The sequence below is a fragment of the Saccopteryx bilineata genome, chromosome 9 (genome assembly GCF_036850765.1).
Source record: "Saccopteryx bilineata isolate mSacBil1 chromosome 9, mSacBil1_pri_phased_curated, whole genome shotgun sequence".
NCBI lineage: Eukaryota > Metazoa > Chordata > Mammalia > Chiroptera > Emballonuridae > Saccopteryx > Saccopteryx bilineata.
The window spans coordinates 43,529,552-43,552,537 of NC_089498.1; the positions used below are offsets into that span (position 1 = coordinate 43,529,552).

Here is a 22,986-nt window from a genome sequence, read left to right on the forward strand (position 1 = left end):
AGGGAGTGAGGGTGTAACTTGAGTTGGCCAGCCTGGCCGAGCTCCAAGCAAGGCTTAATGTTTCAAAACTTTTTTTTTTTTTTTTTGTATTTTTCTGAAGCTGGAAACAGGGAGAGACAGTCAGACTCCTGCATGCACCAGACCGGGATCCACCCCGCACGCCCACCAGGGGCGAAGCTCTGCCCACCAGGGGGCGATGCTCTGCCCCTCCGGGGGCGTCGCTCTGTTGCGACCAGAGCCACTCTAGCGCCTGGGGCAGAGGCCAAGGAGCCATCCCCAGCGCCCAGGCCATCTTTGCTCCAATGGAGCCTCGGCCGCAGGAGGGGAAGAGAGAGACAGAGAGGAAGGAGGGGGAGGGGTGGAGAAGCAAATGGGCGCTTCTCCTGTGTGCCCTGGCCGGGAATCGAACCCGGGACTTCTGCACGCCAGGCCGACGCTCTACCGCTGAGCCAACCGGCCAGGGCGCAAGGCTTAATGTTTCAAGATTCCTGTCTCCTTCCCCAAACCTGCTGAACTTCATGAAAGGAAAGAGAAAGGATATATATTATACATAACTTTTATATATCTATCAATATATAATCAATTGATATGTGTGGATAGATACATACTTATCTCAAGATGAGTCTCTGTTTCTCTTTTGTTCGATGAAATGTAATTTTTATTTTTCCAGAAATGGGAATATTTGCTTTTGTGAAAGAGGGAAAATCAGGCGGGACTCAAAAGAGGAAAAGCAGTCTTATCATTCATTAATCAAGCTGGAAGAGAAGAGGCAGATAAAGCGAGGTGCAAAATTAGAATGGCACCAGGTGTTAGACCCCGGGAGTTGGACCTGATCTTGGTTCAGCAACATGGGTACTTGAGTTCTGGCTAAGAAAGAATTCAGAAGCAAGACTCAAAACTATAAGAGGAAGTTATTTAGAAAGTCACAGAAGTAGACATGAGCTATAGAAGAAATGGGCTCAGGAATCAAGTTACAGGGGCAAAATAAGGGCCTTTGGAGCTTAGGAGAAAGAACAGGCAAGGAAAATGTGCCTGGGTGAAGGGGATGGGGAAAGACATGGGCTTGCTCCACAGAGAGAGCCACAGTGGGCCCTCCATCTTGAGGGTATTTATCTGGAGGTCTCAGGGAAGGGTCCCAAGCAGGCATCCCCAAACTACGGCCCGCGGGCCCCATGTGGCCCCCTGAAACCATTTATACAGCTCCCGCCGCACTTCTGGAAAGGGGCACCTCTTTCACTGGTGGTCAGTGAGAGGAGCACTGTATGTGGCGGCCCTCCAACGATCTGAGGGACAGTGAACTGGCCCCCTGTGTAAAAAGTTTGGGGACCCCTGCTAGTAGAGTATTCATCAGCTTTCTAGTTGTGTCCTTTCAGGGTTGTGGTCTCTACTGATTGGTTGGTCAGCCATAGCTTTGCTTGTCTAGTTTTGCTGCTTTTCTGGGCCTGGAGCTGTAACACAACTGAGACCTATGTGTATTTGATGTCAGTCAGAGCTTCATTGTTCTGGAGGTTTAATAACATGAAAAAGTCTAACATGCATGAAGGTCAAGGGAGGGTCTGAACCACATGACCAGTAATATGAAAAGGCAGAGGTTCTAAATCTCATGACCAGTGATATGCTAGGGGAGTAAAGGTTATCCTGGGGGCGAGGTCCCTGTTTTCTCAGTTTTGCTCATTGTTAGGTACCTGGGGCTTTCCGCCCTGGTGTTCCTTCTATACCTGGCTCGTTGTTCTTGCTTTGCTCATGTCTGTTTAACTGCCTACCATATCCTCAGGTCATGCAGCAATTGTAAAACGCTGTAATGACTTTCTCTTTGAGAGATTACAGCTTTCTTACCAAGAAAGTGCTCCAGACCCACTTTGCTATTTTTATTTTATTCCTGGGGATACCCAATTGCTAAACTACTCACATTATCATAGCTCAACCTCTAATTAATCCCTGCATTCTACTCTCAATAGCAAACATTCCAGAATTGTTCCCCCTTCCTCAGAAACCTTCAGTTGATACTCAACCCTTTATGAGAGAGCCTCTTTCTCTCTTCCATCAAATTCTAGCTGTTTCTGAGGAATTTCCTTCCTGTCTTGAGTAAATCAGTCTGACTGTATAGGCTTGTTCCCTGTAGCTTTAGCTGGTAAGGCTTTAACACCTGAAGTATCTATTGGCCTGGGTCTTTGCCCTCCCTTCCCAGTGAAAGATGGAGATGATGTAGATAGGCATCCCTCTCCTTCCACAAGTGGGTATTTACAGGAACATTTGGCAATTAATGTTTCATCTGTGAGCTGCTTCTTTCTAAACCCCTGGTCTACAATGAAGTGTATCTGCAGAGTTTTAGTTTAGGCTGTGATTTGTTGAGATTAGTTTAGTTGTATTCACACTAGGTGGCTTGATCTTCTCTACTGCCCTGAGGTCAAAGCAGGGAAAGGTGGTTTGATCCCTGAAAGGGTCTTTTGCTTGAGGCTTTAAAGGAGTGGTAATGTGGTAGGGTTTTTAACCTAGTTCTCTGTTACAAAGGAAGGGATTATTAATAGCAAAGACATTAGTAGAAATTTGAGAAGAGGTTTGAAGTTTTTGACAGCATGAGTTTGTTTCGGGCCACATATTTATGTGTTTTTAAGAGAGGCAGTTTAGTATAGTGGCAATATTATGGGCTATAGAACTAAATTACCAGGGTTCTAACCCTAAATCTGTCACTTAAAACTGGGTGAAATTGGGACAGTTTATCTCTGTGCTAGAGTTTCTTCATCTGTAAAAAGACAGTTATAGAATATACTATATAGTATTGCTATGAATAAATGAAGTAATATATGTAAAATTCTTAGATAATGTTTGAGACATGTAAGTGATCAGCAGATTTAGTTGTTACTATTATGTTGTAATTCCATGTTTTTTCTTATAACTCAGATCCAAAAATTGTGAGAATTTCACCACATTTATTTCATTCACGTACCCCTCCCTTTTGTAAATTGTTGTTAATCAGGAGGAATTACTTGTCAACACAAAGCTTTGAAACTTAATAGTTAGCATTATAAGAAAGAGCAGAGCTGAAAAGCTCATTTTTTTTTATAGAAAAAATATTCTTTAATAATTACAGGAAGAAGAGTATATATATTCTTCATCTATAGCTGCTTTTAATTAGATTTTTATTTCCTTCTTTAAGTGCTTTATATGTAGTGCCTTATAACAACACTTTGATGTAGAGCTATAATTATCACCATTTTACATAGAAAGGAACTAAAACTGAAAAATTAATTAACATGCCCAAGATTACACAGTTAATAACTATCAGAGCTGAGATTTATATCCTGTAAATCTGACAGCAAAGCCTATATTAGTAATTACAACAGTATACTAAGTCTAATCATTATGTATACTTAAAAATTTATCCTGCCTTAGTAATCTTATCATGATGGAGGAAGGAGATATCAATTTGATGTCAGCAAGCATTGTCGAGTTATGTTCAGGTTATTCTGAGGCTATGGGATTTCTATGGGTTTCATACAGTAAGATTTATGCCTTACAATTTTCACTTTGTGATATTGTATGTAAAAGGAGAATAGTAGGACAAGATCCAGCATCTGCTGTAGGGCTTCATAGGCATCTTACCCCAAAGGATTGGTCAGAAGCAATCTATACTGATTTGCCAGGCAGATGTGAAGGGAGGAAGCCATTAGACTGCAATCAGTGCTTAAAAGACATCAGTTACGAACTTTTTGCCATTCTTTTCTACATAGTACTTCAATATATATGAGCAAATTAAATCATAGAGTTGGTTCATAAATTAGAAGCTGAAGTTAGAAAGTCACTCAGGAAGAATAGCAGCTGTTTTTAGAATATGCTAAGCTCTCTTCTTAGTTTAATTGAAGACAGGAAGAAAATCTTGACCTGAGAAAGTCTTTTCTTTCTTTGGAGTATTTGTGTACTTTAGTTCACACTATATTTGATACTGTGATTAGTATCACAGGCTGTCATTGTAAACATTTTAACTGGTCCTTCTAGGCATACATGTGATTTCTTTTTTCTGTCAAAATAGTTTAATGTGAAACATGTTGGCTTTTTCCCTTCCCTTCCCTTCCCTTCCCTTCCCTTCCCTTCCCTTCCCTTCCCTTCCCTTCCCTTCCCTTCCCTTCCCTTCCCTTCCCTTCCCTTCCCTTCCCTTCCCTTCCCTTCCCTTCCCTTCCCTCCTTTCCCCTCCTCTCCCCTCCCCTCCCCTCCCCTTCCGTTTTTCCTTTCCTTTTGTCTTCCTTTCTCCTTCCTTCATTACTTCCTTCCTCCCTCCCTCCCTTCCTTCCTTTTTTTGTAACAGTGCTGGCTCATCAAAACTGTCGCAACATCATCACTTTTTAATATTTGCATGATTTTTAGTTGTTTAACCATTTATCCAATTAGATGCATTTCAGCTTTTATTCATTATAAACCATATCTGTCAGAATATATTTTATTGGGGTGACACTTTAACATAATTATACAGGTTGCAGGTGCCCAGTTGTACAACAAATACCTGTACACAGTATTGTGTTCACTTCCAAGTTAAGCCTTTGTCCAACACCATTAATGCCCCCTATAATCTCTTCCACCTCCCTCTCTGCCTCTGAAAATCATCACACTGTTGTGTCCAAGAGTTTTGTTTTCTGTCTGAGAGCTGTCAGCTAGCTCTGTGTGTTTAAGTCCATCTCTATTTTCCTTGTTGGTTCACTTTGTTGATTAGATTCCACATATGAGTGAAATCATATGATATTTGTCTTTCTCTGACTGGGTTATTTCACTTAACATAATTTTCTCCAGGTCCATCCATGCTGTCACAAAACGTAACATTTTCTTCTTTTTCATGGACGTGTATTATCCATTGTGAAAATGTACCATAGCTTTTTATTCACTTATCTACTGATGGGCACTTGGGCTGTTTCCACATCTTGGCTATTGTAAATAATGCTGCAGTGAACATAGAGGTGCATATATTCTTTCTAATTAGAGTTTCACAATTCTTAAATATATTCCCAGAAGTGAGACAGCTGTGTCTAAAAACAGTTCCATGTTTAATTTTTTTGAGATGACTCCATACTGCTTTCCACAGTGGCTACACCAATCTGCATTCCCACCAACAGTGCACAAGGGTTCCATTTTCTCCACACTCTCACCAACACTTATTGTTTGTTGATTTATTGATGATAGCCATTTTGACAGGTGTGAGATGATATCTCATTGTGGCTATAATTTGTATTTTCTGATGATTAGTGACATTGAGCATCTTTTATATGTCTATTGGCCATCTGTATGTCTTTTTTAGAAAAGTGTATTCAGATACTCTACCCACTTTTTAATTGGATTTTTTGATGTTGACTTGTATAAGTTCTTTATAAATTTTGTATATTAAATCCTATTAGATATATCAGTGAATATGTTCTTTCATTCAGTGCATTGTCTTTTCATTTTGTTCATGATGGGCCAATCGCGGCGCCATTTGGTTGCTCTGCTATTGCCCACCATGAAAGCTGAAACGCCCACTAGTGGGCAGTAGGGACTAGGTTGACCAGTACTGCAAAAGTGGGTAGTTTTTATAAAAAGTTTGACTATCCCTGGATAGACTGTCTTTACCTCACTGTATGTTCTTGCCTCATATATAAAATATTAATTGACTGTTAGGCATGGATTGATTTCTGGGCTCTGTTTTGTTTCGTTGATTTATATGTCTGTTTTTATGCAGTACCAAGCTGTTTTGGTTACTATGGCCTTGCAGTACAATTTGATAACAGGGTAGTGTGATTCCTCAAACTTTGTTTTTCTTTCTCAAGATTGCTGTGGCTATATGGGGTCTTCTGTGATTCCATATAAATTTTTGGAATATTTGTTCTAGTTCTGTGAAATAAACCATTGGTATCTTGATAGGAATTATGTTTGATCTCTAGATTGTTTTGGGTAATATGGACATTTTAATGATGTTAATTCTTCCTATTCATGAACATGGTATATGCTTCCACTTCTTTGTACTTTTTCAGTTTCTTTCTTTAGTGTCTTATAATTTTCAGAGGACAGGTCTTTTACAACCTTGGTTAACTTTATTCCTAGGTAGTTTATTCTTTCTGGAGCAATTGTGAATGAGATTGTTTTCTTCTGATAGATCTTTATTAGTGCATAAAAATACAACTGATTTCTGGACATTTATTTTGTATCCTGCTACTTTATTGAATTTATTATCAGTTCTAATAGTTTTTGGTGGAATCTTTAGGGTTCTCTGTATACAATATCATGTCTTCTGCAAATAAAGAAAATGAATTTTTAAAAAAATCTATGCGCCTAATAATATAGGAACACCTAAATATATAAAGCAGATTTTGATGGACATAAAGGGCGAGATCAACAGCAATACTATAATAGTAGGGGATTTTTTTTTTTTTGTATCTTTCTGAAGCTGGAAACGGGGACACAGTCAGACAGACTCCCGCATGCGCCCGACCGGGATCCACCCGGCACGCCCCCCAGGGGGCGATGCTCTGCCCATCCGGGGCGTCGCTCTATCGTGACCAGAGCCACTCTAGCACCTGGGGCAGAGGCCAAGGAGCCATCCCCAGTGCCTGGGCCATCTTTTTGCTCCAATGGAGCCTCAGCTGCGGGAGGGGAAGAGAGAGACAGAGAGGAAGGAGAGGGGGAGGGGTGGAGAAGCAGATGGGCGCCTCTCCTGTGTGCCCTGGCCGGAAATCGAACCTGGGACTTCCGCACACCAGGCCGACGCTCTACCACTGAGCCAACCGGCCAGGGCCAATAGTAGGGGATTTTAATACCCCACTAACATCAATGGATAGATCCTCAAGAAAGAAAATTAACAAAGAAACAGCAGCCTTAAAGGACACATTAGATCAACGGGATTTAATAGATATCTTCAGAACCTTTCACCCTAAAGCTCATGTTAGTATAACTAATTTTGAGAGCTCTGAGGCACATTTCATGGCTTCTTTTTCTTCTTCCAGATCTGTTTTATCTGGACTTTGCAGTTCTTCAACAGAAATCTTGAGAAAGACTGACCAGTTCAAAACCATGGCCCAGGTAAGTTGATTTTTTTTCCTCTTTTTTGTCAATTTCTAGGTCATGTGTATATGCTCATTCCTTATCCTGAAATGTGCTATTAACAGAATTCTTTCCATGAACCTGCTCTAGTTTCTCTTATTCCCACGAGGGTTAGGGACAAATAGCTGAGTATCCTCTCCATGGACTCTCCCTTTTTTTTTCCCCCACTAATGTGGACCATCTTCTATCCACAAAATATGTCAAAAGCTATGAGGAAACAAAAGCTTGATAAAAGTGCAGGCATTCTCTGTAGAATATTCCCTTTAATTACATTTTCCTTAATTAAGTAGTAAAGAGCAGGCTTTTGATAGTAATATTTAGATGATGTCAGAGTAATGGTGGCATGAGAGATACTTCTGATCTTTCCCCTTGAAATTTCAACAAATTGAACAACTATAATGCAGGGAAGCAACTCCAGCTGAGCTTGCAGGCTTGCCTGAAAGATCTGTGCACTGAATGGGCTAAAAGTGGGAAGGGTTGAGAAAGGGGGTGGAAGATAAGATGTATTTGCAGTCAGCTCTGGAGAAGAGATAGGCCTGGATTTTGTCCACTGGGGCTCCAGAGAGTGGAGTGACTGGGTTTTTTTTTTTTCTCCTCTGGGACTAAGGAAGGGAAGGAAGCTTAGATGGTCAGAGTTTTATCTGCCGTGGCTATCGAGAGGGAAGCCTGGAGTGACTGGGTCTCCTTATGCCAGGAATGGTGAGATTGAGGGGCACGGGAGCTGATGCTAAACCAGGGGTCAGGAACCTTTTTGGCTGAGAGAGCCAGGAACACCACATATTTTAAAATGTAATTCCATGAGAGCCATACAACAACCCGTGTACATTACGCATTATCCAATAAAAATTTGGTGTTGTCCCGGAGGACAGCTGTGATTGGCTTCAGCCACCCGCAACCATGAACATGAGCGGTAGGAAATGAATGGATTGTAATACATGAGAATGTTTTATATTTTTAACGTTATTTTTTTTTATTAAAGATTTGTCTGCCAGCCAGGTGCAGCCATCAAAAGAGCCACATCTGGCTCACGAGCCATAGGTTCCCGACCCCTGTGCTAAACCAAAGCTACAGCGCAGGAGGCCTGTGCTAGCTCAGAAGGTACATGCGAGGCTTTAAGCAAGCCAGTCCCCCCCTCCTCCCACTGGTTTGTACTGCCATTGGAATGGGGTGGGGGGCTGATCTCCTAGAGGACTGCTATCAGAAGATAGCGCCTCTGGGCCTGTAGGTAGACTTTTTTTTTTTATTCATTTTTTTAGAGAGGAGAGAGAGAGACAGAGAGAGAGCAGGGGGGAGGAGCTGGGAGCATCAACTCCTATATGTGCCTTGACCAGACAAGCCCAGGGTTTTAAACCGATGACCTCAGCATTTCCAGATCAACGGTTTATCCACTGTGCCACCACAGGTCAGGCAACTTTTTTTTTTTTTTTTTTTTTTTTTTTTGTATTTTTCTGAAGCTGGAAACGGGGAGAGACAGTCAGACAGACTCCCGCATGCACTTGACCGGGATCCACCCGGCACGCCCACCAGGGGCAAAGCTCTGCCCACCAGGGGGCGATGCTCTGCCCCTCCGGGGCGTCGCTCTGCCGTGACCAGAGCCACTCTAGCGCCTGGGGCAGAGGCCAAGGAGCCATCCCCAGTGCCTGGGCCATCTCTGCTCCAATGGAGCCTTGGCTGCGGGAGGGGAAGAGAGAGACAGAGAGGAAGGGGGGGGGAGGGGTGGAGAAGCAAATGGGCGCTTCTCCTATGTGCCCTGGCCAGGAATCGAACCCGGATCCCCCGCACGCTAGGCCGACGCTCCAGCTCCACCGCTGAGCCAACCGGCCAGGGCCAGGTCAGGCAACTTTTATTGTAATTTAAACTCCTCTAATTGTAAGGTCCTTTCTCAATGTAAGCTTTTCCTGACTTTTGCAAAGATAAACTTTTTGCTGCATTTCAAAGTGAAGGCCAAGAAGCCATTAAGTGAGAGAATAGCAAGCCAATTAACTATAGCCTCACGGTGGGGGAGGAAAATGTTCTGCATTGAGCCTGGGTAAGAAATTGTGTGAGGGGAATTTTAGTTTTAAAGGGGGCTCTGGCTTTTTTTGTTGTTTGTTTTTGTCAGAGGCAGAGTCAGAGAGAGGGACAGACAGGAACAGACAGGAAGGGAGAGAGAAGCATCAATTCATTGTTGTGGCTCCTTAGTCTCCTTAGTTGTTCATTGTTACTTTCTCATATGTGCCCTGACTGGGGGGGCTGCAGCAGAGTGAGTGACCCCTTGCTCAAGCCAGTGACCTTGTGCTTCAAGTCAGTGACCTTTGGCTCAAGCCAGCAACCATGGATTCATGTGTATGATCCCACACTCAAGCCAGTGACCCCGTGCTCAAGGCAGATGAGCCCACGCTCAAGCCGGAGACCTTGGAATTTCAAACCTGGATTTTCTGCATCCCAGTCTGACACTATTCACTGCACCACTGCCTGGTCAGGCAGGGGGCTCTGGTTTTAAAAGTGCCCTGAACCTAAACCTTATACTAAATTCATGGGCCTTGGCCATATAGAACAATTTATGAATTTGACCCCAAAGACAAGGGAATTAAAGGCAACAATAAATGAATGGGTTGTATCAAACTAAAAAGCTTTTGTACAGCAGAAGAAACCAATAACAAAACAAATAGGCAGCCAACCAAAAGAATGGGAGATGATATCTGCAAACAACAGCTCCAATAAGGGGTTAATATCCACAATATATATATAAAGAACTCACAAAACTTAATAACAAAGAAGTAAACAATCAATTAAAAAATGGGAAGAGCCTGACCAGGCGGTGGCGCAGTGGATAGAGCGTTGGACTGGGATGCAGAGGACCCAGGTTCGAAACCCCGAGGTAGCCAGTTTGAGTACGGGCTCATCTGGTTTGAGGAAAAGCCCACCAGCTTGAATCCAAGGTCACTGGCTCCAGCAAGGGGTTACTCGGTCTGCTGAGGGGTTACACTGTCAAGGCACATATGAGAAAGCAATCAATGAACAACTAAGGTGTTGCAACGTGCAATGAAAAACTAATGATTGATGCTTCTCATCTCTCTTCGTTCCTGTCTGTCTGTCCCTGTTTACCCCTCTCTCTGACTCACTCTCTGTCTCTGTAAAAAATATATAAATAAATAAAAATTAAAAACAAAAAACTTATTAAAAAATGGGAAGAGGACCTTAACAGACACTTCTCCCAAGAAGACATACAAATGGCTAACATATATATGAAAAGATGCTCATCCTCACTATCTATTAGAGAAATGCAAATCAAAACTACAATAGGATACTACTTCACACCTGTTATATTGGCTATTATCAACAAGATAGATAATAACAAATGTTGGAGAGGCTGTGGAGAAAAAGGAACCCTCATTCACTGCTGGTGGGAATGCAAATTAGTACAACCATTATGGAAGAAAGTATGGTGGTTCCTCAAAAAATTAAGAATAGAACTATCATATGACCCAGCAATTTCTCTACTAGGTATCTACCCCAAAAACTTCAGAACATTTGACTTTGTGTAATGGATACTGTTGGGCAGATAAAGTTTTTTTTTTCACCATTATTGTTAAAGATGGTGCTGCCCACGTGGATGGCTGTTGCCTAGGTGATAATATTGCTTTCATGCTTGGGAAGAGGCGTGGTTATGGTAATATGTGTTGGGGGAGGGCTTTTGTGCTAAATGGTTTTAAAAGGAGGAACCAGGAGGCCATTTTGGGGAGAGAGAGATCATGTTCTTATAAAAGGAAGAACCCATGGTGTAGCAGGGCAGGGAAGCCACGTGGAGTAGACAGCCAAAATGGCGGAGTGGGGGAAGGAGAAGCCAGTTCGTGGAGGAGAAGGAGATGGGAACAGAGGTGAATAAGACTGATGAGGTGGAAACCTTTGATTCTAGGAAAACTCAGATGAGTCAGTAGCTTTGTGAGTGCCAAATGAGTGAGTTTTGGAGTCCAGTGTGTTTGGGTTTTTATTTATTTATGTATTTATTTATTTACTTATTCATTTTAGAGAGGAGAGGGAGAGACAGAGAGAGAGAAGGGGGGAGGAGCTGGAAGCATCAACTCCCATATGTGCCTTGACCAGGCAAGCCCAGGGTTTCGAACCGGCGACCTCAGTGTTTCCAGGTCGACGCTTTATCCACTGCGCCACCACAGCTCAGGCCAGTGTGTTTGTTTTTACTCACTTGGCGAGTGCGAGTCTAGAATAAAGAAAAATGGGCCACCAGTTTTCAGCTCTGTTTATTCCGTACAGTCTGTCCAAAACAAACCTAAACCTGCGTTGGCCAGGTGGCTTTGATGTTGGCCGCAGTTACTGGCTTTATAGGTACACAACATAATCAATAGTTCAAAAGCTATAGAAATGTTTACCTTTTACCTGAAACTTATGTACTGTTACTGATCAATGTCACCCTTTTAAGTTTAATTTTCTAAATAAAATAGTAAAAAATAAGACTTAGATTTCAGAGAACATATATTTCTCTGAGTACCATAATTTTTAGTCTAGTTTTATGTAGGGAAAATTTATGTCCCCAACACACAATTTGACATTTAAAAAAAAAAGGTTTTTAAACTTTATTTTGACATATAATTTACATATAGAAAAGTACATAAGTTGTAAGTGTAGAGCTAAATGACTTTTTATGAATTGAGTACATTTATGCTACCAGCCCACAGGTCATGACAGAAACTATTACTAGCACTTTTGAGGTCCCCATGGTCACCCAGTCTAAATGTAACCTATCCTGATGTACAATACCATAAATTAATTTTGCCTATATTTAGAACTTTATATAAAAGAAATTGTATAGTTTAATGCAACATTTTTAAACAAACAAAATCTGCAGCTAGAGTCTTGTTTTATTCCAAGTTCAATTGATAGACTGTTGGAACCATCTACAGATGTTTGAAATATATGCAAGAATCATTAAAGGAAATGTTTATATCTGGTGCCACTATTAATAAAGGATGCATCAGAGCATCATGTGAATGTGAGCCATTCCTGCCAGTATGGACTTGTTGGAAATGCGTTTTCATAGTGTACTTCACATGTAGCCCTTGTTTTTTGCCTAGTATAAAATGAGTTCCTAAAAAGTTGGAAAAGTTTTGGAAAAAACTGTGGAGAAAGAAGCAAATCAAGTAAGAAAAGTGAGTTTAGCAAAAAAGACAATGAAAATACTGAAGCCACTGACTCCTATGTACTATATAATTCTATACGGGGGGGGGGGTATGAAACTAGGTGAGGAGTCGAATTGATGTATAGTGGAATGTAATTCTTTGATTTACAGTGATGGGAAAATAGGCACATATTCAATGATTTAGTGTTAGAATGTCTGGTTTGGGGGAATGGATTCTTGATATTAAGCAGGAGATCCCAGTTTTGAACTTTCCTTGAAGATCTATAGTTTGATGAAAGTGAGAATTCTATTTGACTGCTGTAGGGAAAACTCCAAACTTCTCCACAGACCTTAGACTCGCAAGTACATGAGATAAAATTTAATGTTCTCTGGTCTCAGTCTCTGTATTCATTGAGATCTTATGATAGATAAGGCTTTTATGATTGGGTGGATTTGGTAGGGATGTGATTGGAGCATTATATTATAAAGTCTAAAGCTTCATGTACAGCCTTGATGTCTTTATCAAGTCTCCAAAGCCTTAACCATGTATTCCGCTGCTCTCACTAAATATGCCTGCTATCCAGCAGAAAAGACTCCCTACCTGGTTTGTTCCACCAGCCAGACCAGTACCCCTCCTGATTCTTAATGTACTGAATTTTACTTCCCTGCCAGCCTGCAGAATTATTCAAATAAGCCCATCGCATCTTCCCACAGGGACCAGGAACATATCATTTTTACTACAAAGCCTGCCTCTCACAGACCCTGCTTTTTCACTCTATTCCTGAGTGCAACCCCTATATGGCCTTGCCTGACATTTGGTCATCCTCCCCTTGGCTGTGAGTGTATGTGACTAACAAACTACTGGCAATCTCATCTGTTTGGTGTCAGGTATTCAGCCATCTCATGCTCTCTAGGGTAAGGGATTCCTCCCTCCCATGGCTTAATAGGAGGTGATCAGAATCGGACTGCAAATAGAAAGATCAAGAATCATCTCTGGGGAACAAAACAGAAACAGAAGCAGCGCCACAGGGGATAGAATAGACGGACAGCATCAGGGGGAAGGGGAAGAGGGGATAAAATCAAAGAAGGTGAAGGGATTAGCCAAATTATATATACATAACATATAGATATAGACAACAGGGTAGCAATTCCCAGAGGGAAAGGGGGATAGAAATGGGAATGGAAAGAGACTTTGCATGGGGCATGGGGGGCATGATGTGGGGGGTAGAGGGTGTCATATTGAGTGGGACACTTGAAACCATGTCAACACAATAAATAAAAAATAAAAACATCATCTCTGGGAAATCCTGAGAAGAATACCAGGAGCAAGTCCATTGTGTAATTTTGTGGGATGTGCTGGTCTAGCTCAGAGTTTCTCAACATTGGAACTATTCATATTTTGAGCCAGAAAATTGCTTATTGTAGGGAACTATCCTCTGCATTGTAGGATGTCTAAAGGTATTCCTGGCTTCTATCAATTTGATTCCTGTAACACACACCTCCTCCCCCACTTGTGACAATCAAAATTGTCTCCAGACATGGCCAGCTGCCTTCTAGGGAATAAAATCACTCCTAATTGAAAACCACTGGTCTAGAATGATATCTTCACAATTCAGTATACTGTAACTCAGGAATGAGGAAAGGTGTTCATTGAGGGGTAATGGATGATAAAGAGTAAGAAGGTCAGTCCTGGTCGGCTAGCTGGGTTAGTTAGAGCACTGTCCCAAGTGTAGAGGTTGCCGGTTTGATCCCTGGTTAGTGCACATTCCTCTTCTGCTCTCTCCCTTCCTCTCTTTAAAAAAATCAATAAAATAAACATTTTAAATAGGAGTAATCCTCTTTAAAAAAAACTTAAGAAGGTCATCCAGATGCATAAGTATTAGATAATATAGATTGTGAGATTTGAGGAAGACAGATTATGTTGAATTAAAACATCCAAGTAGAGAAAAAGGATTGAATGTTATGTATTTAAATTGTGAACTACCATGTAGCAGATTTTTGAAAGTTTATTAAAAAATTGATCATAATAGGGAAAATGTTTATAATAAAATAGGACTTTCTGATGAACTTGAGTCTATTTTCTTAGAGATTTTATAGTATATTCAGGAGAAATTATCAATTGTTTTCATGGTTATTCAAAGAAAAGAAGGTAAAAAGGCCTCATATTTCTTGAGAATTTGTGGTAGAAATAGCTTACAGAGGCTATGTGCATTGTTTCATTTTATTAGGATCTTTTTGGGTTATTTTATTCATTTCCAGATATGTGTAGGTAAAATTTAATCTTATCTGCAGCTACAGGACTGTTGAAGAGTTGTAGCACCCTGCTTCAGGGATACTAATTTTATTATCCCCTGTGCGTGTCATAAGTATTCAGCTCTACTCTTTGCTACTATGTGGTTCATTCTCTGCAGAGCAATCCTTGATCTCTTATCTTTCCATTAAAAAAATATGTATTTCATTTATTTTCACAAGTAATATATGATTTTTTTTTTTCAGAGTTCAGTGACATTCTGGGATGTGGCCATAGACTTCTCACAGGAAGAATGGGAATTCCTAGACTCAGCTCAGAGGGACTTATATAGGGATGTTATGTGGGAGAATTATAGCAACTACATTTCACTAGGTAAGGCTATTTATTCTAAATTATATTGCCTTTTCTATTGTCAATTTCAGGGCTATGTTTTGAGGAACTATATAAATTTTGTCTCTCTGTTCCAAAGGAATGATCCAAGCTTTGTTAGGTTGGAAATAGGCCCCTCCATTTTGCACATTGTCACTCCTGTCCTGCTAGGTCCTTCAGACTTTTTTAGGCTCTGTACTTCTCCTTGTTTCCTTAATATCCAAGGGGCTATATTGTTTAAGAAACCAGACTTCACACTGTATTTGAGCTCAGAACTGGTGTAGATGCTTAACATTGGTTTTCTAATCCACCTGCAGGGAGAATACCTAGCCACGGGGGTTCTGAGTCTCTCTAAAAATTAGAGCCTATAGAATTTATATAAAATGGGATGGATCCACAAAATTCATTTAAAACTCAGTTAAATGTTTAAATGCATTCTGTTTCCTGTAACAGACATTTCTACCTACTTTGTAGTTGAGTTAAAAAGCTAAGGGCTTAGCCTGTAACATTGAATGAAGGATATGAGAATGTTACAGGGAGCCTCTTATTCTCCTCTCAGCAAAATTATAATAAAAGTTAATATCTAGTACACACATGTGTGTATGTACATGTATAACTATTCTAAGCATTGAACATTATTAATTAATCCTCACAACAACTCTATGAGAAATATACTATTTTTATCCTCATTTCAGATGAGAAAACTTAGGCCCAAGAGTTAACACAGCACCAAAGGCAGTTTTTGAACCCAGGCAGTCTGGATCCAGATTTTGTTTTCTCAACCACTACACAAGACTGCCTCTCAACAGAGCTTGTGTGAGTTTAAATTATGTTAAGGCCTGTTCTTAACTATCTGGTGTATATTCCTTGTCCTAAGTTTACCATAATATGAGTGTTCTTCAACTCCTTGCATTTCTTTGCTCTTAGACTTTATAAAATACTGTTTTGATCTAGTAATTATAAATTTAACCACATCTGAATCTAAGGACTTCTGGCCTTATAATTTCATGTCACATTTTTCTACTAAGCTGGACCTTCCATTTCTAAATCAGATGTGATTACCTTATTGGATGAAAGGAAAGAACCGTGGATGGTTGTGAGGGAAAGGACACGAAGACACTACCCTGGTGAGTGAGCTAGTAGGCATCGGGAAGTCATTACTGCAGGTAATAGCAAAGCTGACGAGGGTAAAGGCACAAACACTAGATACTGTTGAAGATTGGCGCAGTGGATAAAGTGTCAACCTGGAATGCTGAGGTCACTGGTTCGAAACCCTGGGTTTGCTGATCAAAGCACATACAAGAAGCAACTACAATGAGTTGATGCTTCCTGCTCCCCAACCCCTCTCTAAAATCAGTATATAAAATCTAAGAAAAAAATAATTTAAGGAGAGAAACTCAGACATTGGTTAACATAAGAATCATTTATTTGCTGGAGAATAATTAAGAACAAAGAAAAAACATGCCCAGGACCTAGTTCTCTAGCTTTTGTTTCAGTCAGTTACAAATACCTCTATATAGGAAAGCTATGCTATGTTTTTTTTAATTTTTATATACAATTGGCAATTAACACATTGTAAGAATATAAATCTTTACTTTTTAAAGTGTATTTTTACTTCTTATCACCGTTTATCATATCATCATTGGTTTCATAATGTAAATACTATATATTGAACTAATTAAAGCTTTATTACCATATTTCATGTTAATAATAGAGATTTCAGGTGTCTAGAGATTTTTTTGGTTAATACTCAGTGCAAAAGTAGCAGATGGTATATAACTCTAGAGTTGTGTTTTAAGGGGTTCCCTAATATGTATACTACCTTTTTATCTAAAGTAATAAATAAACTATGATCTTAAAAGTGCCTGAACCAGAGCCTGACCAGGCGGTAGCGCAGTGGATAGGGCGTCGGACTGGAATGCCGAGGACCCAGGTTCGAGACCCTGAGGTCGCCAGCTTGAGCTTGAGCGCGGGCTCATCTGGTTTGAGCAAAAGCTCACCAGTTTGGACCCAAGGTCACTGACTTAAGCAAGGGGTTACTCTGTCTGCTGAAGGCCCACAGTCAAGGTACATATGAGAAAGCAATCAATGAACAACTAAGGTGTCACAATGCACAACGAATAACTAATGATTGATGCTTCTCATCTCTCCATTCCTGTCTGTCTGTCCCTGTCTATCCCTCTCTCTGACTCTTTCTCTGTCTCTGTAAAAAAAAAAAAAAAAAAAAAGTGCCTGAACCAGAAAAAAATTTTAAATGAATAAAAATAAAAGTACCCCTGTATGGTTTCTAACAAATCTTCAGGTGATTCTTATCCACGCTTAAATCAGGCCTTCACTGATTTAACTTGTTTCCCCAATCACCAAGTTCCCCTCCTTCCTTGGACTTTTCTTACTCTGTTTCCTTTGCCTTTATTTGAAATGTTTGAGAATATAGTCTGTTTCATAATGTAATTAATAATTCATAAAATAAATTATCTTAATAATGATGTGAAATAGGGAGTGATATCAGTATTATGTGGAAGTTAGTTGGTTCACAGGTAATTTTCTCAGTTGAATGAAGCCAGAATAGTATTATAACATTTAAAAGGAAAAGCAAATGCCTTCAATTTGATGTTTTGTTAGCAGCCCTTCCACCTCTGTATTAAGGAAATTAATAATAAATGCTTGCACCTAGGATTCCCTCCTCAGAGATGTATATAGTCAACCTTGCATGGCTTCTGGCTAGACACATTGCACATCAGTTGATTCTCAACTTAATGGCAGCTTCACTGGCTAAGGGCTTTATTTTTATGTGCAGTGTTTCAGCACTCGAAATCCAGCATTTCCACTTAATTTTTGTGCATTTTAAAACCCTCCAGCCATGCTACACTGCCTTTTGGGTTCCTTGAGACCTTTATTATTATAGGAGTTAGTGCTCTGCTAATACAGTTGCATAGATTTGAGTGGTCTTCTCCAGCTCTACTTTATAAACCCTAATTTTTGGTGTGTAATTTTGCACGTGTGATATTGCAGCAGAAATGCCTATGTTTTAGAGCTGTCCAATTCATTCACTTGTAATAGGCATTATTTTAGGTGCCTTTTACATATTTCTCTATAGAAATGTTCTTTCTTCTGGACAGAAAAACAACATAAGTTTGATTTCTTGTTTTCTTTCAGATTTGGAGTCCAGAACCAATATTTTATCTCCAGAAAAGGATATTTATGAAATATATTCATTCCAATGGGAAATAATGGAAAGAATTAAAAGCTGTTGCCTTCAGGACTCCATTTTTAGAAATGATTGGGAATGCAAGAGTAAGATTGAGGGGCAGATGGAACCACGAGAAGGATATTTGGAGCAGCTGAAAATTACTTCTGAAAAAGGGGCCACTTACAAAAAGCATAATTTTCTTGCTGAATATCAGAGAGTTCATAATGGAGACAAGTTATATGAATGTAAGGAATGTAGGAAAACCTTTATTCGTCGTTCAACACTTAGTCAACACCTGAGAATTCATACTGGTGAGAAACCTTATAAATGTAAGGAATGTGGGCAGGCTTTTAGACAGCGTGCTCACCTTATTAGACATCACAAACTTCATACTGGTGAGAAACCCTATGAATGTAAGGAGTGTGGGAAGGCCTTTACAGTGCTCCAAGAACTTACTCAACATCAGAGACTTCATACTGGGGAGAAGCCCTATGAATGTAAGGAATGTGGAAAGGCGTTTAGAGTGCATCAGCAACTTGCTCGACATCAGAGAATTCACACTGGTGAAAAACCCTATGAATGTAAGGCATGTGGAAAGACCTTTAGGCAGTGTACACACCTTACTCGACATCAGAGACTTCATACTGCTGAGAAGCTCTATGAATGTAAGGAATGTGGGAAGGCCTTTGTATGTAGTCCAGACCTTAGAGTACACCAGAAAATTCATTTTGGTGAGAAGCCCTATGAATGTAAAGAATGTGGAAAGGCTTTTAGAATATGCCAACAACTTACTGTCCATCAAAGTATTCATACTGGTGAGAAACCCTATGAATGTAAGGAATGTGGGAAGACTTTTAGATTAAGACAACAACTTGTTCGCCACCAGAGAATTCATACTCGTGAGAAACCCTATGAATGTATGGAATGTTGGAAGACCTTTAGTAGTTACTCACAACTTATTTCACATCAGAGCATTCATATTGGTGAGAGACCTTATGAATGTGAAGAATGTGGGAAGGCCTTTAGACTGCTCTCACAGCTTACTCAACATCAGAGTATTCATACTGGTGAGAAACCCTATGAATGTAAGGAATGTAGAAAACCCTTTCGACTGCTCTCACAACTTACTCAACATCAGAGTATTCACACTGGTGAGAAGCCTTATGAATGTAAGGAATGTGGTAAGGCATTTAGACTTTATTCATTTCTTACTCAACACCAGAGAATTCATACAGGTGAGAAACCCTACAAATGTAAGGAATGTAAGAAGGCCTTTAGACAGCATTCACACCTTACTCAACATCAGAAAATTCATAATGGAATTTAAAGAAAACCTTGAAATGTACATTATGTCACAGTACATCAAAAAATTCACTTATTTTTTTCATGCTCACATCTAAGCATGAGAAATTTGTTATTACAGAAAAAAATGTTGCTTTAAAAGCCTTCCTTTGCCATTCAAACATTGTCTTTCGCAAATTTTTGTCCAAGAATCATACAATGCATGTAGGAAAATCTTTAGCTTTATCTTCTCAATTTTACCTATTTGTTACCAGTGTGTTACTGGACAATTTATTTGAACTTTCATATCTCATCTTGTTCACTTTTAAAATGGTGATAATAGTACCTGTGTATATTATTTATTGTTGTATAATAAATCACTACAATTTAATAGCTTAAAATAATACACATATATTTCACAATTTATGGATCAGAAGTCTGGGTATAAGTTAGTTGGGTCTTCTGCTTTAGGACCTCTCAGAAGGCTAAAATCAAAGGTTTTAACTGGGGCTGGGTCTTATCCGAAGGCTCAACTTGGTAAGGGATCCACTTCCAACTTCAAATGGTTGTTGGCTGAATTCATTTTCTTGAGGGCTATTGCACCAAGGTTCTCAATTTCTGACTGTTGGCTAATGGTTGACCTTAGTTCCTTGCCACATGGGCCTCTTCAAAATGACTGCTTACTTCACCAAAATATGCAAGCCAAGAAGGCAGAGAGTCTCCTATAATCCTAAAAGTTACAATCTTGTGTAGTCTATTTACTGAAGTAGTATTTCATCACTTCTGGTGTCTTCTACTAGCTAGGAGCAAATTTCTAGGTTGCCCACACTCAAGGGAAGAGGATTGCATGAGAGTATAAATAGTAGAGGAGTTAGGGACCATTGGGGCCAGTTCAGAGTCAGCCTGCACACACTGTGTTAATAGAATTGTAAGGATGAAGTATCAATAGTTAACACTTGGAAAAATAGCCACAGAGCATGTTTTCTGTAAATGTCATCTGTAATTGTTATCAGTATTAGTATTGATGAATTCATATGAAAGGAATATTCTATAGAAGTAATAAAGAAATGCTTCCCAACACTGCTCAGCACTATTTAATTTATTCTGGATAAAATCTAGGAGGTGATAGTGAAAGTGTGAAGTTCTCAATCACTTAAGCTGCATCAGAAATTCATGCTTAAAAGAAAGCTTTAAGAATTTCATGAATATGAGGTTGTTAAGAGTACAACCATTGAAGAATCAAAGAGAAAATGAAATTATTTTCCCATAATAAATTGCCAAAAGTAAATGTTTGGTAATCTCTATTGTCTGAGCACCATTCTAGATTAATTAGAAACTATCAAAAAGATGGCAAAAAGGAAACTAACCCCTTTGTACTCAGATTGTCTCATCTTCAACCAATGGAAGTTGGGTCTTTTGACATGACTCAACTAGTAGTTTACTTGTTTATGGCTGCACGATTTGGTCAGCAATGGATGATGCTTGGGAACCAACTCATCATTTTGAAAATTGATAAAGGGAGAAAATAAGTTATTTTGCTTTTCCTGTGTCAATCAAGTTTTACAGCCATCAAAAGCTCATCAGATTAAAGTGTTTTCTTTTGTGTGTGGGGGGGGCGTGGCAACCCTTTTTTTATTATTATTAATTTTAATGGGATGACATTGATAAATCAGGTACATATGTTCAGAGAAAACATTTCCAGGTTGTTTTGACATTTGATTATGTTGTATTCCCATCACTCAAAGTCAAATTGTCTTCCGTCACCTTCTATCTGGTTTTCTTTGTGCCCCTCCCCTCCACCCCCAAACCCCAGTAACCACCACACTCTTGTCCATGTCTCTGAGTCTCATATGGAATCATATAGTTCTTAGTTTTTTCTGATTTACTTATCTCACTCAGTAGATTGTTATCAAGGTCCAACCATGTTGTTATAAATGATCTGATGTCGTCATTTCTTATGGCTGAGTAGTATTCCATAGTATATATGTACCAAAGCTTTTTAATCCACTCGTCCTCTGATGGACACTTGGGCTGTTTCCAGATCTTTGCTATTGTGAACAATGCTGCCACAAACATGGGGGTGCATTTCTTCTTTTGAAACAGGGCTATGGTGTTCTTGGGGTATATTCCTAAAAGTGGGACAAAAAGCAGTTCGATTTTTAATTTTTTGAGGAATTTCCATACTGTTTTCCACAGTGGCTGCACCAGTCTGCATTCCCACCAGCAGTGCAGGAGGGTTCCCTTTTCTCCACATCCTCGCCAGCACTTATTCTGTGTTGTTTTGTTGATGAGCGCCATCGTGACTGGTGTGAGGTGATATTTCATTGTGGTTTTAATCTGCATTTCTCTAATGATTAGTGATGTTGAGCATTTTTTCATATGCTTATTGGCTATCTGTATGTCCTCTTTGGAGAAGTGTCTATTCATTTCTTTTGCCTATTTTTCGATTGGATTATTGTTGTGTAGTTTGTCTTTTTATTCTGTTCTTATTGTCTTTAGCTGTGCAAAAGCTTTTTGGTTTGATATAGTCCCATTTGTTTATCCTGTCTTTTATTTCACTTCCCCGTGGAGATAAATCGGCAAATATATTTCTGGGAGAGATGTCGGAGAGCTTACTGCCTATGTTTTCTTCTAAGATGCTTATGGTTTCAAGGCTTACATTTAAGTCTTTTATCCATTTTGAGTTTATTTTTGTGAATGGTGTAAGTTGGTCTAATTTCATTTTTTTTTGCAGGTAGATGTCCAATTTTCCCAACACCATTTGTTAAAGAGGCTGTCTTTACTCCATTGTATTTTCTTACCTCCTTTGTCAAATATCAGTTGTTCATAAAGGTGTGGGTTTATTTCTGGGTCCTCTGTTCTGTTCCATTGATCTATATGCCTGTTCTTATGCCAGTATCAGGTTGTTTTGAGTACAGTGGCCTTGTAGTATAACTTGATAGCAGGAAATGTGATACCACCCACTTTATACTTCCTTTTCAAGATTGCTGAGGCTATTCACGTTCTTTTTTGGTTCCATATAAATTTTTGGAATATGTGTTCTATATTTTTGAAGTATGTCATTGGTATTTTAATTGGCATTGTATTGAATTTATAAATTGCTTTGGGTAATATAGACATTTTAATGATGTTTATTCTTCCTAACCATGAGCACGGTATATGCTTGCACTTGTTTATATCTTCCTTGATTTCTTTTATCAATGTTTTATAATTTTCTGAGTACAAGTTTTTAATCTCCTTGGTAAAATTTACTCCTAGGTACTTTATTTTTTTGGTTGCAATAGTGAAGTGGATTGTTTCCTTAATTTCTCTTTCTGACAGTTCATTGTTGGTGTATAAAAATTTCTCCGATTTCTGAGTATTAATTTTATATCCTGCCACCTTGCTGAATTCATTTATCAGGTCCAGTAGTTTTTTTACTGAGACTTTAGGGTTTTCTATATACAATATCATGTCATCTGCAAATAATGATAGTTTTACTTCTTCCTTTCCAATTTGGATGTCTTTTATTTCTTCTTCTTGTCTGATTACTGTGCCTAGGACTTCCAGGACTATGTTGAATAAGAGTGGTGAAAGGGGGCACCCTTGCCTTGTTCCTGATCTTAAGGGGATTGCTTTTAATTTTTGCCCATTGAGTATGATGTTGGCTGTGGGTTTCTCATAGATGGCTTTTATCATGTTGAGGTATGTTCCCTGTATTCCCACTTTGCTGAGAGTTTT

At 39.5% G+C, this 22,986-nt stretch overlaps 1 protein-coding gene across 1 annotated transcript in view; it reads left to right on the top strand.

Annotated features, from left to right (window-relative positions):
* The window catches only part of LOC136313615 (zinc finger protein 850-like), a 102,933-nt gene extending 82,602 nt beyond the window's left edge, over positions 1-20,331 (top strand). The window contains exons 10-13 of the mRNA XM_066244133.1: positions 6,963-7,038; positions 14,672-14,798; positions 15,824-15,922; positions 17,952-20,331. Coding sequence (XP_066100230.1) covers positions 6,963-7,038; positions 14,672-14,798; positions 15,824-15,922; positions 17,952-19,312 — 1,663 coding nt within the window. The 3' untranslated portion in view covers positions 19,313-20,331. The remainder of the gene's footprint in view (positions 1-6,962; positions 7,039-14,671; positions 14,799-15,823; positions 15,923-17,951) is intronic.
* The last annotated feature ends 2,655 nt before the right edge of the window (positions 20,332-22,986 follow it).